General features: G+C 36.4%; 1 protein-coding gene across 1 annotated transcript in view; it reads right to left on the bottom strand.

Moving 5' to 3' along the window:
* Positions 1-15,119, bottom strand: part of ZFYVE28 (zinc finger FYVE-type containing 28) — a 120,020-nt gene that overhangs the window by 31,826 nt on the left and 73,075 nt on the right. Inside the window, exons 6-8 of the mRNA XM_088540055.1 lie at positions 13,458-13,547; positions 10,373-10,474; positions 5,402-6,769 (exon numbers count right to left, since the gene is read on the bottom strand). Of these exons, the coding sequence (XP_088396181.1) occupies positions 5,402-6,769; positions 10,373-10,474; positions 13,458-13,547 (1,560 nt within the window). The remainder of the gene's footprint in view (positions 1-5,401; positions 6,770-10,372; positions 10,475-13,457; positions 13,548-15,119) is intronic.

Raw genomic sequence — 15,119 nt, 5'->3', positions numbered from 1 at the left:
ACAGCTGTCCATTACTTCTTATGAAAAAGGCAATTTTGTAATGCGAAGCAAAGCATAGCTTTCTCAACTCTAACTGTGATAGAACTGTTAAAGGAAAAGCATGATTTTAAGAGCTATTTAATTAATTTGTATTACAATATCTATCAATCTAGTTTTGATTAAGGACCACTTACAGAGACAAAATTAAACTGGAAAGGTCCTTTTCCAGCAAACATCACCCACCCAAAATCAGAATGCTTGTTTTTCTTGCAGGCATAAAGGTGGAACATGCACACACTTCACAGCTTGCATACTGTTAACAAGTGAGAAAAATTAAATGTAGACATAAAAACCAAAATTAGATTCTGGCAGTGTATAAAACAGCTGTTCTTTTTACAAAGAAATTCTAATAATGAGGAAATAAAATTAAAAATATATAATTTTACATTTTTAGACTAAGAAATTGCATTTTTAGACTAAGAAATAGGACAACTTGAATAACAAGCTGGAGAAGATTATTTTAATCATCTTACTGTAGGGTTGCAATACAGAACAGCAAATAGTATAATAAGCTCTTTCAAGGATATGCACCATTCCTTCTCCTTACTTTGCAAAAGCATATGGCAAAATATTCTGTTTAAGGCTCCGCAAGTAAATGTGAACAGCACCAGCACCTCACAGCTGATGAAGGACACTGTTACAGCTTGCAGAAAGTGTGAACAAATTAAATTCTCACTACCAGTTTCAGCTCCTTTTGCCAAGTCTCATGTGCACTGTAAAAGGCTTCATTAAGAGTACACTCACCAAATAACAAATGAAGGAAAATGGCAAAAATTCTATGTTTTAAGGTAGATTAAATAGACCTGCAGAGAAAAGGAGAGAAACTACAATTCAGAACTGTTGCAAGGCCAGAACGTAGATCAATGAAGACACATCAGAACCAGGCATTTAAGCCTAAAACATGAGAACGCTAGCACTGCATGACAACATAAAAAAATACTGCCAAAATTCAAAAAACGTGTAGAAGGATAAAGTCTTGGAAGGAGCAGAAAGCCAGATATTTCCAAAACACCAACATAAGTGCAATTTTCAATCTCTGCATTTTTTTTATTGGAAAGTACAAGAATATTGTGACAGAATGAGCATTTTAGATATCTGTACAACTTGCTTCCAATCTAAAAAGAAGCAATACTAGATACAGACCTAAAACATTTCACTGGTGTTAACTTACCTTCTGCTTACCCAAACAGCAAATGCTGCTTTGCTAAACAACCTTGTGTTCTTCTGCATTATTCTTAGATCATTTCCGCCCTTTACTCGTTTGTTTTTTGCTTCAGGAAGGCCTTTATTTGGTAGCACTGTCTCTTGCATCGGTCAGATACTGGCTAAATTTTTGCTAGCACTTTTCTCATGTATGTGACATTAATTATGCTGCCCAGGACTCAACATGCCCTTTGGGTTTAATTTCAAAACATTTGCAAGCAAATAATGGAGAAAGTGATAAAAAATTAACACCTAGCATTTCCAATGCAGTGAAGTCGGGAATACAGGTCAACACACAAATCTTAAGCAGAAGAATATTTAATGTGTACTTTCAACTTCACTGAATATTATCTTACCGGTTGAGTACCTGAGGCTAGATCCCAAATATCTGTTTTCACTGAGCATTTTGAATAACTACGCACTGTTGCAAAGTTCTGGAATAATTACAGTAAACCTGACCAAATCATTGAAAATATGCCTTCAAATAATGCCACACTGCCTAGGAAAACAAAAATAAACAAAGAACCCTTATTGACTGAAAAGAAAGTTTATGTCCTAACGTGCACATTTGATAGCTCCTTGATTCAGACAAGGGGAACAAAATTTTCTTCTCTTAGTTGCTGAATAACCATAACTAGAAAGTAAATACATTTATCCATTTGATGAATGAGCATATCCTGCAGCTATTCCATGTATATTAGATTGCTTATTGTTCAAGCTAATGGGTCCATCATTCTGAAAATAATCTACTGTCTCAAACATTTCCCCTATGGTTGGCTTGCACAAACATGTAATAGGGAACAGTCACGGAAGCCTAATATAATCTTCCTGTTTTAAAATGTCATTGAAAAGCAGTGATTAGTCACTGCACAGGCAGCAGGAGTAAGAAAAGGTTCATGTCCTGTTCTGTAACTGATTTCTCCCTCTCCCCAACAACATGATTAGCGATTCACAGGCAATAACTAAATCTCTGTATACACATACATATTACATACATATATGATAGTACTGGCCTACTGCTAGACAAACTGAAGTCTAGACAGTGAATACAGAGACAATTCATGATAATCAATAAAATAACCATAAAGAGGCTATGGTAAAAATGGACCTATATATATGTGTATATGCATGTGTGTATATATATACATATACATGCATACATACATATATACATATATATCTATACATACATAATGTTCAGAATACTCCCCCAAGAACTTCAGGAGAACTCAGCAGTGAAACAGATTAATCTTTAACCTAAAGTTTAAAGGTGGCAATCTCTATAAATAAAAAGGACTCCGAAGGGGCCAGTCTCTGATGCTGCGTAGGTGGGAGGGATTACCTCCTCCAACCTGCTGGCAGCTACCTACCTCATGCAGCCTAAATCCCAACACTAATACTAAAATGGCTGCCATTACCACAAGGATGCATTGGTGACTCATGGTCAACTTGTCCATCAAGAGGACCACAGATCCTTCTCTGCAAAACAAGTCTCCAACTGGTCAGCCTGTGGCCTGTACCCTTGTATGGAGTCACTCCTCCCAAGGTGCAGGACTTGGCATCTCCCTTTGTTCGACGCCATGAGGTTCTTCTCTGCCCATTTCTCCAACCTGTCAAAGTCTTTCTGAACAGCAGCACAACCATCTGGTTTATCAGCCATTTTTCCCGATTTTGAGTTGGCTGTAAACTTTCTAGGGGAGCGTTAGGACCCATCATCCAGGTCATTAACGAAAATGTTAAACAATATTGGCCCCAGCATCAGCCCTTGAGATCCACCATCAGTGAGCAGCCTCCAACTGGACATTGTACCACAGATCACAACCCCCAGAGGAAATTCAGGCAGTTTTCAATCCACTTCTGACTACTGACCTAGCCCACACTTTATCAGCTTGTTTATGAGAATTTTATGGGAGACAGTGTCAAAAACCTTGCTAAGGTCAAGATAATCATGTCACCCACTGCACATCTCCACATACACCCTGCCAGTCACCTCATCACAGAAGCCTCTCAGGTTGCTCAAGCATGATTTTCCCTTTGTAAATCCATGTCAGCTATACATTTCCTCCAAGATATCAGAGTACTTCAGTAACAGCTTTTAGAGTGCAAACTTTATATAAGACAGAAAGGTTCGACATCAACTACTTTTTCTTGATGTTAAATGGGCAAGAAGGGAACCAGAGGAGACACCTGTAGCCTTGTGGATTTTAATATACATATATGATCTGAAGAGGGAGAGCAAAGAGGTGAGAAAGTTTAGTAGGGATACAAAATTATTCAGGGAAGTAAGAAAACAAGGGCAGACTGAAGAAGAGCCCAGGATCTAAAAGAACCACTATAATGACAGAAATCCTGTGTGATAAACTTAGGGAGAAACAGTTTTAGCTTTACATATGAAAAATAGCCTCTGAGCTGGCAGGCAGCGTTTGGGGACTTTGCTAGGTAGCTAGGAAAAAATAACTTAAAAAAAGCAAGTAAACAAACACACCCCGTTCTCTGCTTGGTAACGGTGAAAACAACATCACCACCACAAAAAAAACAAAAGTCAAATATTAGGAATCATTAGAAAAGTAAAAGAAAATAATTATCCCACTGGACAAATCCATGGCTTGCCTTCCTCTTATCACTAAAAGGAAACAGGAGAGAGGAAAAAGGTTTGGAGGAAGACAACAGGAACGATCCAAGTCATGGGACAACTGCACAAGGAATAATTACATAGGGTGTGGACTTTTCCAACCTGGGAAACAGACCATGTAGGAAAGGTGCAACTGATTCTACAGGACCACAAACGACAGATCAGACAGGAATGGACATCTCTTCCAAACAGGAACTAGGAGTCCTTATATGAAGTTGTTAAGAGCCAGCACCAAACAAAAGGACCAGAATTTTGTACACACATGGCAAAAAGAAATGTAGATTTATAGAATGCCTTGTAAAAATGCATTTTTTTCCTGTTTTACACAATGTTGACAGGAGGCTGGACAAGCTCTTGAAAAAGAGGTTACTACATACACAAACCTAGAAAATAAGATTACACAAAATTTTAGTATGTTTTGTAGAATTGCTCTTCTAAATATTACTTAATATTGCTCAAGCACAAAAAGGAAACAAATGTTCTGTCTGAAGTTTTGTAATACATTTAGAATTTATCAAGACATTGTAATTAACTATTCAGTAATTTTTAAACAAAAATCCCCTTAAAGTAGTGTTAATGCAAGAAATACCAAAGAGATTTGTGAATCAGTTTTTAAAATGAAGTTCTTTGGACATTTCTGCTATAAATCCCTGAATATGATCATGCTTGCAAGCATAAAAATCACAATTATTGAAAGCATTGAGGAAGATGAATAGTTACCTCCTCAAAAATAATTTTACACACAGTAAGTTGTGTTACACAATTCTTACAGATTTGCATTTAAGAAACTTATCTTGAATCACCTTGCCATAAGGTGTTCCTGATGCCATAAGGTGTTCCTGATGTCTAATCAAAGCTGAAGTGTAGCATTTCCTTTAATACAGATATTTATGGTCCCTCTCTGCTATCTGGTTGCTTATTTCCACAGAACACGCAAAACCTTAACCCATGACCTCCGCTCTTCTGTGAGTTGTAGCTGAATTTGCCAAAGGGATTTACAAGCTGCTTCTGCCCTCTCTATTATCCTCCTGCGGCGGCGATGAGCGCATGCCAGCAGGCACGCACAGACACCCTGACCAGGTAAGGGAGCTCCAACGGAGCCAAGTTAACCATGAAGGGGGGAGTGGATTAGAGCACAATTTAACTCTGTAAACCAACACAGAAGCCAACTTTTAGTACCTGTACACTTGTTTTTGTTGTTTTTTTTTTCATTTTTTTCTCTGCAGAATCACCACGTAATCATTCAGGTAACGCTTAGCTGCAACGTGCCCCGGTGACATTACGCTCCTAAAACTAATGTACTTTATTTCAGTGATATGGAGACATAACACATCTCAAAGTCGAACGTTTTCCAAATGTTTCCAAGAAAACACATACAGCCCAACACTTTTAGCATCTGTATATTCAAAAACTCCATAGGCCTGCAATATACGATTCCCTTTAAAAACAGCATTAAGTATAGAGTGATCATTAAAAGCAGAAGGATATAGAAATTGGTTTGATACGCCAACCTCAAGTTGCTCTTACCTTGAACTAGATCTTGACTTGATGTCATCCTTTGCTGTCCTTTCACTACTACTGTCTTCGTTATTCTCCATTTGTTTCTCACACGGTTGCTTCCTCTTCTCCCACTTCTTCTGCTGATTTGAGATGATTTCTACTTCTCCTTGTGACTCATTTTCTACTCCTACCTGTGAACCTGAGGAATGTGCCAGGCACTTAGAGGAGATTGGCAGTTTCTGCTCTTCCCTGCCAAAGTCTCTGTCTGCTAGCAAAGCAGGAGAAGTTTCAGGTTTTAAAGTTTCCTGTGCAGGGATTGAATTGCCCGAGTTATCTACATGGTCAGTTTCTTTAGACTTTACTAAAGTATATGAGGCATTTACAACACTTCCTGCAGCATGCTTAGTCTTTAAACCTCTAACACTCTCCTCCCTGCTGTCTTCACAGCTGCCACAACACACACAGGAATTAATTAGACAGTTTGTGGCAGCTATACTGAGCTTATGGGATTCGTTCTCCTCCTCGTTTGCCAATGGATTAGCAGATCCAGCAACACAACCGATAGCTGCTTCTGGAGTTGTTACTGGGGATTCTGAGCTAGAGGGAGATTTAGGATTAAATATTACAGTAGCAGATATTTTCATTCCTCCTGTCCTGTGAGCTATCATTTCTGCCATTTCTGCATCATCAGCATAAGCATCCCAACCATTGAGGTATAACTGTGAATCAGGACCTTCTAAACAGCTGCACGAATTCTGAACTGAGATGCCAGACCTCTGTTTGCTGTCTTCAATATTGTTATTATTGCTGAAGTCACTTCCCACATCTTTCAGAAGCAAAGTTTCCTCTGCCTGATGACCGTTCTCATACAGTAGAGCGTCTCTATATTGCAGGTTCTCTTTTGAGCTGTGGCAAGGGTTATTCACCCAAGCAAAAGTATCATTTACTGAATCCAACCCAGCAAGAGCTTCTCCTGCTCCATCTAGGTCATCCATAAAAAACACTCTGTCCTCTTCATCAGTTAAGTTGTCAAGATGGTGTCTTGTTGGCGAGGCCTCTGTGCTAGAACTGTTCCTTAGACTAGGTCTGTGAGCTGGAGACTGGCAGATGCTCGGAGGGGAAAGCAGAGAAGACATTTCATCCCCTACTCGGTGCACCATCCGATTCAGCTGCTCCAGCTCCTGCTCATCATACTGCATGGAACAAGCGAGCTCAGCCTCCGTGTTTTCAGCTTTTGCTGAAAGCTCCTTCCCAGGCAAAGTTGCAGTTAGGCCAGGTGTGATGACAGAGGGCACTTCTGGATCCGCTCTGACCGGAAAATCCACATCTTGAGAGATACAGAGATTACGTTCTAGCGTGTGCAGTTCATCCTCAGTTAATGTTTGAAGCAGATCCCTAAAAACACAGACATACACACAGGAATTTGCATTTGCACTCACAGAAGATGCAGATGCTATTGATTTTCCAGAAGCTTTTACAGTTAGCAAAGAAATTCAGGACTTGGGAGCAGAGTATTTGCAGCTGTATAACTCAGGGTGCATTTTGAAATCAAATTCAATACACGTGTGATTGCTCATATCTCAGTCCAAAATTACTTTGTAAATGCATCCTTGCAATGAAGCCAAACAATAACTCAAAATATATCCCAAAAATAAAACAGACCCCCTCCTCCCTTCTGCTTAGACAGTGCTATGTCTATTAAATAATTTTGTTGGGTAATTTTTTTATTCTACAATTTTTTTTTGATTTTCATAGAGATTTATCATCTGTGGCACTGGACCCTGAAAATTATTGCACAAAAGACTGCAGTAGAAATTTCCCAGCATTACATTATCAGATAAAATGCATTTATTAAAAACAATCAATATCACTTTTGCAGTGCTGATGTCTTAAAAGTCTCAGACTGCAACAGATTATAAATATTAACATTTTGGAGTCATCCTAATCTGTTCAGTGTCTTCATGCAAACTACTGTAGATCTTGCCAATTACCATAAAGTTAAACTGTTTTTTCTTCTAAATTTTGATATTTTTACCTAAGCATTTAAGGGGTGAAAAACAAATAAAGGAAAAATAAGTGGACAGTTTTCCATTTTTTCCTCTCAGTGACTCTCTGTATTTTAGTCCTTTAAAAATGATATCCACAAATAAATATAACAGTTAAAATATTAAATAATGTATTTAATAGCTTAAAGGTATTTCATTATCTTTTTTAAAAATTGGTCTGAAAAAGAATACAGAAGGCATCTCTAGGTTCTGCTGCAAATACTACTAACTAATCTTGGATACCCTACTTATCTATTTTTAAAAAGAGCAACTGCAAAATTAATATTAGCATCAGAGTTGCTTCAACATCCACTCAAATGATATTACTTGTGTAAACAAAACAAACAAACAAAACCTTATGAAAACATGGAGTGAATAGCAGCAAAATCAAGCTATCACACCTTCTGAAGAAGGACTTTGGCTTGTCTCAAAGACCCTTTAATATTACAGTCATTTTTTTTCCCCATCACCATGACTAGGATTTCTGTTACTGCAAACATTGACTGGATTTTCCCATGTACTGACTGCTCAGAAGGCAGCACCTAACTTGTATTTGTGAGTGAGCTAATGCCCAGTTGAGGTGTGCAGACATCTCTTACCTAGCCTAGCGCAAGGACCAGGCACCTACGAGAAGGACCAGGGTACCGGAGTTTCAGTCCCAGGAACCTGCCTTTCCCTGGCAATTCGCAGCTCTCAGCCAGAGAGTTGTATATTTCAGTTTATGTCACGAGTGAAAATATTTAGTAGGCTGAAAAGTTGCAATGCACTAAACTCTGTGGAGAAATTTACTGAGATGTGATCCTAAGATGTTCTTTTTTTCTTACAACAGGCTCATGACTAAAATACAGCATGTAAATATTTTAACAGATGACTCCCTGAGTCTATTTTCATGCTCTAGCTACTGGTGATGGAGACTAGAAAAACATTCCTGGAAAAAAAATGCTCCCTTTCTGCTGGAGAGGAGTTTAGATATCTAATTCCATCTTCCTTCATAGGTTTCTGTGAACATTTAGTGAGCAAGAATTGAAATCTTATCAGGTAAAACAAACACACCAAGCTGCTGTCACTTTAAAAAAAAAAAAAAAAGAAAAAAAGAGTGAAAAAAAAGATAAAAGAAAAAAAAAAGAAAACTAGACAGCTTAGGTGTTTTTAAATTAGTTTTTATTGTACTACACAGATATATTATATTGTACACTTAGGATTAGCTGTGTATAATACTGTGCTTCAGACATTTTCTTTTTCTCCACTGTTTCATTTTGTATTTTTTTTTATTCTCATTTCATCATCTTTTTTGTTCAAGATTATTACTACAGTTTTTTTTTTTTAAATCACATTTCTTAATGCCTCTTAGGAAAAAATAAAAATGATATAAATCTTAGAGAACATCAGAACTACTTTTTTGAAAAGTGAACCTAAAAGATTCTTTTCATTTTAAAGGCTGCACTGGAATATGTTGTTATTGAACAAACATTTAACTAATGTGTTTTCAATCCAACCATTAAGTTCTGAGGAGCTGAAAATTAAATGGACTAAGCAATAAACTGACTTCATTGATTTTCCATATTATAAAATGCAAGGAGTAAGCAGAAAGTAAAGATTATGAGAAGTATATTAGGTTTTAAATATTTTTTGGCTTTATTAATCCAGTAGAATACAATGGCGACAATTTCTGCTAAGGCCACATATTGGAAATGAATTAGATATTTGTAATGTAAACTCCATACAAAGAGTTTTTAAGGTTCAGTACTTTTCCTTGTAAGTGATTTTTTTTCAGGATTTAACTATCTTAAGTTTTACCACTCAATGATGCTTTTATATTATTTTTTATAAAACCACAGTCACTCAAAATGTAGGGAAAAAAGTGGCATTATTTAGGGCATTTTAATCATGAGATTTCATGACCAGTATCACTAACATACCCAAAAATAAAACTGCATTGCTTCTATACAGAATTAATGGAAAAATCATCAAAAGGCACAAATGGACATTCATAAAAGCGAACTTGAGAAATGGCTCCTCTCTTAGCCACTCCCTGCTGCAGCCTACTTTCTGCCGCAGGAAATGCTTCACCTCTCTAATCTGGTTAAAGGAGAGTAATTTACGAAGAAATCCAGATTACTCCATAAATTACTGCCTTCCAGATAAAGTTAGTCTTTGTAAAAACATCACAGCATCATAATGGCAGACAGGAATTGAAATGACCAGGTGAAAATTGGAAATAAGACAAAAGAAAAACACCTTTTACCAAATTATCCCTGGAGATTTACAGGAATGAACTTACATGTAGTATAAGAAATTTAAATTCTAATAAAATGTTGGAGACAATGAATTTAAAAACTCAGAACGAAATACTTTAAAAATGCATCGAATATAAAGATGCTTTAAAGATATAGTTTGATTTCTCTAAAAAATAAATCAGTGCTTTAAAGACCTCAACCAAAAAAAGACTTCTTAGTGTTCTACTTAAGCCAAAATCTTACCTTTAATGGTTATATAACAGAGGCATATACAAAATGATTCAGCCTTTAAAAATAGAACTCTAATATGAAAAACTTACAGTAATTTCTATTAGATTAAGAATGATATGAATATTGCATCATGACATACTGAGAAAATGTAATAAGCTGGGTTAAACCAAAACATTCATGCTAATCAGAAACAGGACCTCCCAAAAATAAACTTCAACTTTAATATTTCAGGCATCATTCACCCATAAGGAAAAAATGATTTGTAATAAAATGATATTCAGAGACAGGGCTATATCACAAGGAGACAAGAAGTTCAGTACACGCCAGTGAAAGGAAAACCAACCAGGTGCATCAGATAGATGAAATACGTAACTTCTGGTTCACATAATAACCCAAAAACTACTTTCTAGATGTTTGTGTGTCCTGTTTAGGTCTCTGATTTTTGCTACAAAAAGATACAATTACATTAATCTTTTATTACTTGCCTTATTTTTCTTAGCAGTGTGTGAAAAGGCCTGAAGAGCTCAGACATATCTTCTGGCTTGTGGTCCAAGTTTAATGGTCCCTCGGAATAGACTACCAGGCCACTGGAGTTCAGAAACATGCATGAACACGCGTTAAGAATCAAAATTGCATTAGATAGAGCCATTACTGAATGAGTAGTGAGAAAAGTAACTGTATATAAACACTAAAACCACACTCAAATTGCAATTTACATCATTTTTGTATTGCTGTCTTATTTTATTTATCTGCAGTTTAAACTTCATGTTATTTAAACCAAAAAGGGAAAGGTCCCTTTTTCATCCCCTCTGCCCTCCCAAAGCATGGGAGAAGGAGCAATGGAAGCATCAAAGGAAGGACATGCATTTATTTCACTGTTGCAGCAGAAAAAATAAAATAAAACAAGAAAACGATTGTCCAGTAAGTGAGGGCATTCACCTCACTGAGTTGACACAGACTGCAAAGGACTTATTCTTTCCAGTCAAAATCAGTTTTGGCTTAAAACTACTTAGATCTCTGCCTATTGCAAAAACAATCTAAACTGTTTTTGCAAAGCTAAATAGCAAAGCTACAGGGATCACGTGTGTTTTCATGCCCATGTGGTTTTAGCTAGGGCATTTTCCCCTTCCTGTCTTTACTTGGGGTCATTGATTGTTGACTGTATTTCAAATATAGGATACGTTTACTACACTCAAATTAAATTCTGCTTCAGAAAGCTTTCTAGGAAGTCTATATTTGAATCAGCCAGAATAACGAGGACACTCAGCTCACCAACAGGACTGTTGATGTGAACACTGCATTGATGTGTACCTTGCAAATATTTTTGTTGGCTAGGAAGCGTCCTGAATAATCACACGCAGCTCTTTGACACACAGCAGTGCTGCTGCTGCCACAAATAATATGAATCCCACTGAAGTATTATTAAAATGACCACTTACACTCTGTTTACCGTCTGGGCAATACTGCTCTTTTTCTTCTGTTTATAAACCCAGAGTCTGGCTCACGCCCTGGGACCAGGATAGTATTACAGTCTCCCATCAGGCTGAAGACAGCCATCAAAAAGCTCCATTGCCAAGATAACAGAGGGCCCCGAAAAATCTGACTGCTAAAGGTGATCAACATTGGTTTGGGATTAGGATTTGGGGGCGGAGGCACGGGAAGAGGGAGAAATGGAGGAAGAGGGAAGTTGCTTCTTTTGCACTTTTTTTTTTTCTATAGGCAAATTATCCTGTTACTAAGGATACATACATACATATATATATATATATATATATAACCTATATAATACAATATAAATTAAATTTTATGAGCTTCAACAAGCAGGCTGCCATGAAGCAAAGTAGCTACTGCTGACTCATGTACTGATGTTCTGCCTAAACAAATGTTATTTCTTTACTTGGTGGAAGTTAGAAGCTACTTTCACTGAAATTTTAATTGGTGCAAAAATCAACATTCTTTTGGCAATTTTCAAGTAGGGTTTGCTTTCTCTAAAGCTTAGCTCTCTGAAGAAATTCCAAAATAGAAGAGGGCTACAAAAGCACTACAAAAAACTAACTTTGATATGACCGCTATGTATGATCTTGTCCTGAATCAAAGCATAGAGTTGCAACATGGAGGAACTTAAGAATTGCAAAAAGATGTGTCCTGATATTTCCTACTGGGTTAAAAGTTCACTGGCTTCTGTTACTATATTATGCAACATGGACTGTAAGTGAGAGCAAAATGATGTCAGCAAAGTGACTTAAACTCAAACTTTTGCGACGACAGGACTGAAGGAAGGCCATGGTTTGTGTTTGTTCCAGGTATATCCCTCTCCTAAAACACAGTACGGCAACAACATGGCCATTTCGAGTTGCATCTATCTTGCATATGAAGGCATCTCTTTTTGCAGTCCAAATAAGAGGCTTGCATTTCTTCAAGAAAGCACCACAGCAGGAGGATGTTGTTTTTCTGTGGAACTTTACGTGGCAGTGATTTATTTTCAAATTATTTGGTACTTGGAAGCAGCTAAACTGATTTCTCTCTTCCTTGTAATTTTGGATTGACACAGAATATTCCTCAGAGAGCCTCTGGCTTTCCAGTTAGTCATGATGTATTTTCCTTGATTGTGTCTACCAGAAGCTTCAAATTTAGTTCTTGCATTCCTGTTGTCTTTTAATAACCAGATTATTATTATGTTTACCATGACAGCTGCACACACTATACTATTTTATAGGAACAACAGGCTAGACGAATTTCCTGAGGAGAAGCAGGTAACACTCAGGATTTGAGGTTTCTTACTTCCTTCAATTATAGTTATATTTGCCAACTTTAAAACATTGTCAATGATAAAATATTAAAGTATGCTGGCTTTACTCCAGAGATACTTTTGTCTTATGAAATCATGACTCACTAGAAAAAATAAATGCTCCTCATCTGTTCAGTATGCAATATTGCAATGAACTGCATGAAGCAAAAAAAAAAAAAAAACTGGCTTAACATTTAGTTGTCTGAGTGGTTGGTACTGGGCAAAACAGTGAAACAAATCTGTGCATAGCTTAAATGCATTAATACTTTTCTAAAAAAAGATTTAAACCTAACTCACTGGTCAGTGTACTCAGTTTATCATGACAATTCTTTTTGACCTACAGTCATTAAGAAAAATGAACAATTACGATTGAAAAAATTTGTTTTTCAAGACTTAGGATATACCTTGGGATACATTATTTTTGAGAGAGGATATCTGCATTCAAAATTTATTTTTGATTACATGACATTCCATATACTGATGTTATTAATTCATTTTATTTTTTTTTCCTTAAGGATAACTCCTGATTTCTGTCTTATATATTTAGAGTTCTACTTTCTCTTGCTTTGTTACTTTCTTCTCTTGATATAAGCCTCTAATGTTTAAAAAAAAAATAGTCCCCATTTTTGTAAGAAGATAGAAGAAGATAGGAACAAACTCAAATGAAAGAAAATACGCCAAAATTATGAGCAAAGTTTTCTAAATCTTCAATAAAATTCTAAGTGTGCAGGGGGTAGAGTGGAGATTAGTTAGGGAAAAAAAATACACTTAAAAATACTTACCACACAATGGCTAACCTTGGAATGGTGAACATTAAAGCTGGTTCATAGTCATCAATCATGTCTTGAGTGAGGTATCCAAGCCTTAAAGCTCTAAGTAGAACAAAATGACTTGGAGATAATCTGACTCTCAAATAGTATAATACAACAGGAAATTATGAAAAATTTGTGATAGAGGCAAACCAAATTGATAGCATTTAATTCATGAAATGTTTCTGTATAGTCCAAAATACTATATACATGTATAGATAAAATGTGTATATATGTGTGTATAAATACACACACATATATACAAACACACACGCTGTTGCAGTCTCCATATTAATCTTAGGCAGGGGAAAAAAATCTTTAAACACTTCAAAAATTTTATAGTCATCCAAAATCAAAATGATTCTTATCCCACTTTCCCACCTCATTGACTATTTCATGAGAAATTTCAGTTTGTTACTGAAAATCACTGATGCTTAAAGGTTTGCAGCTAAAAGTCAAAGAAATCTTTTTGACAAAAAGGGGTAAGTATTTAGTTTCATTTTTAATCTGAACTTGCTAAAGTCTTCTTGGTCAAAAAACCCTAAGTAATTTAAACAAACTACAAATGGTAATAGAGAATGACCTGAACAAAATCCTGGAATCTACGATTTGAGAAAAGTCATCACCATCCTCTTTAAAAACTTTTCAAATATATGAAGTCCCTTCTCCCACTAGACTACAAGCCAATTATTTTAGGTTTTCCCCTTGGTCACATTTATAAGCTTCTTTGTAATTCTCATCTTCTGATTTGCCCACATGATTTTGTAAGATGGCACCCAAAACTGCACCCTACTCGAGCTCGTACAGCCCTGAGTAGAATAGAATTAACAACTTGTTCTTATTTCTTGTCACTGCTTTTCTCGTCAATATTGCTGCCAACAGAGAGCAAAACAATTGCTACTTCCTTCGTGCTAGCAGTAAATTGATTAAGTCAATATGTGGCCCACTATGAGCCCCAAATGATTTTCTATATTTTGCTGGCTACCAGGTTATCCAAAGGTTCAAATGCAAAATCATGATTTTCATCTCAATGGCCAAGTGCGTGGCATGTATTTTTATTAGCTGTCTTATTGATTGAAGGCAATTCCTCCTACCTGTTGGGATCATTTTGAATTTTAATGCTGTCTTTTAAAATGCCTGAAACATTTCTGATCTTGCTGTCATCTACAAACTGTACAAGTGTTCTGCACTGCTTCCTTCTTTAACAAGAGTCTCAGCAACATCATGGTCCCACTTAACAAGTTTTCCTAACATGATAGAAAAAACAACACTTATTTCAAGTGTGTTTTACAGTCAATTGATCTCTAATAATTTCATCCAGACTACACTTTACTAGTTCCATTTTGGGAATATGGTTGCACTGCTCCAAATCCCACTAAAACTGTGATGCATTTCACAGCTCTTCCTCTCTCCTGCCCATCTGCTGGGTTAGTTACTCTATCAGAGCAGAAAATAGGAGTTGCTCTACATGCTATTTCCAAGCAAATTTACATTTTTTCTTATCAAAAGTACTCTTAAAAGTGCTTATAAATTGCTCTATTTCAACAAAAATATATATGTCTTTTCCTATGCACAAAGGTTTTGCTGTAAGATTTTAATAAGCCTCTAAATTCTTTATGATAATCCCTAGAGGTT

Source organism: Tinamus guttatus, unplaced genomic scaffold, assembly GCF_059628265.1.
Source record: "Tinamus guttatus ecotype Peru unplaced genomic scaffold, ASM5962826v1 Tinamus_guttatus_pri_ptg000052l, whole genome shotgun sequence".
Classification (NCBI taxonomy): Eukaryota; Metazoa; Chordata; class Aves; order Tinamiformes; family Tinamidae; genus Tinamus; species Tinamus guttatus.
The sequence above is the reverse complement of the archived record's forward strand: the minus strand, read 5'-3'. Positions and strand labels throughout refer to the sequence as shown.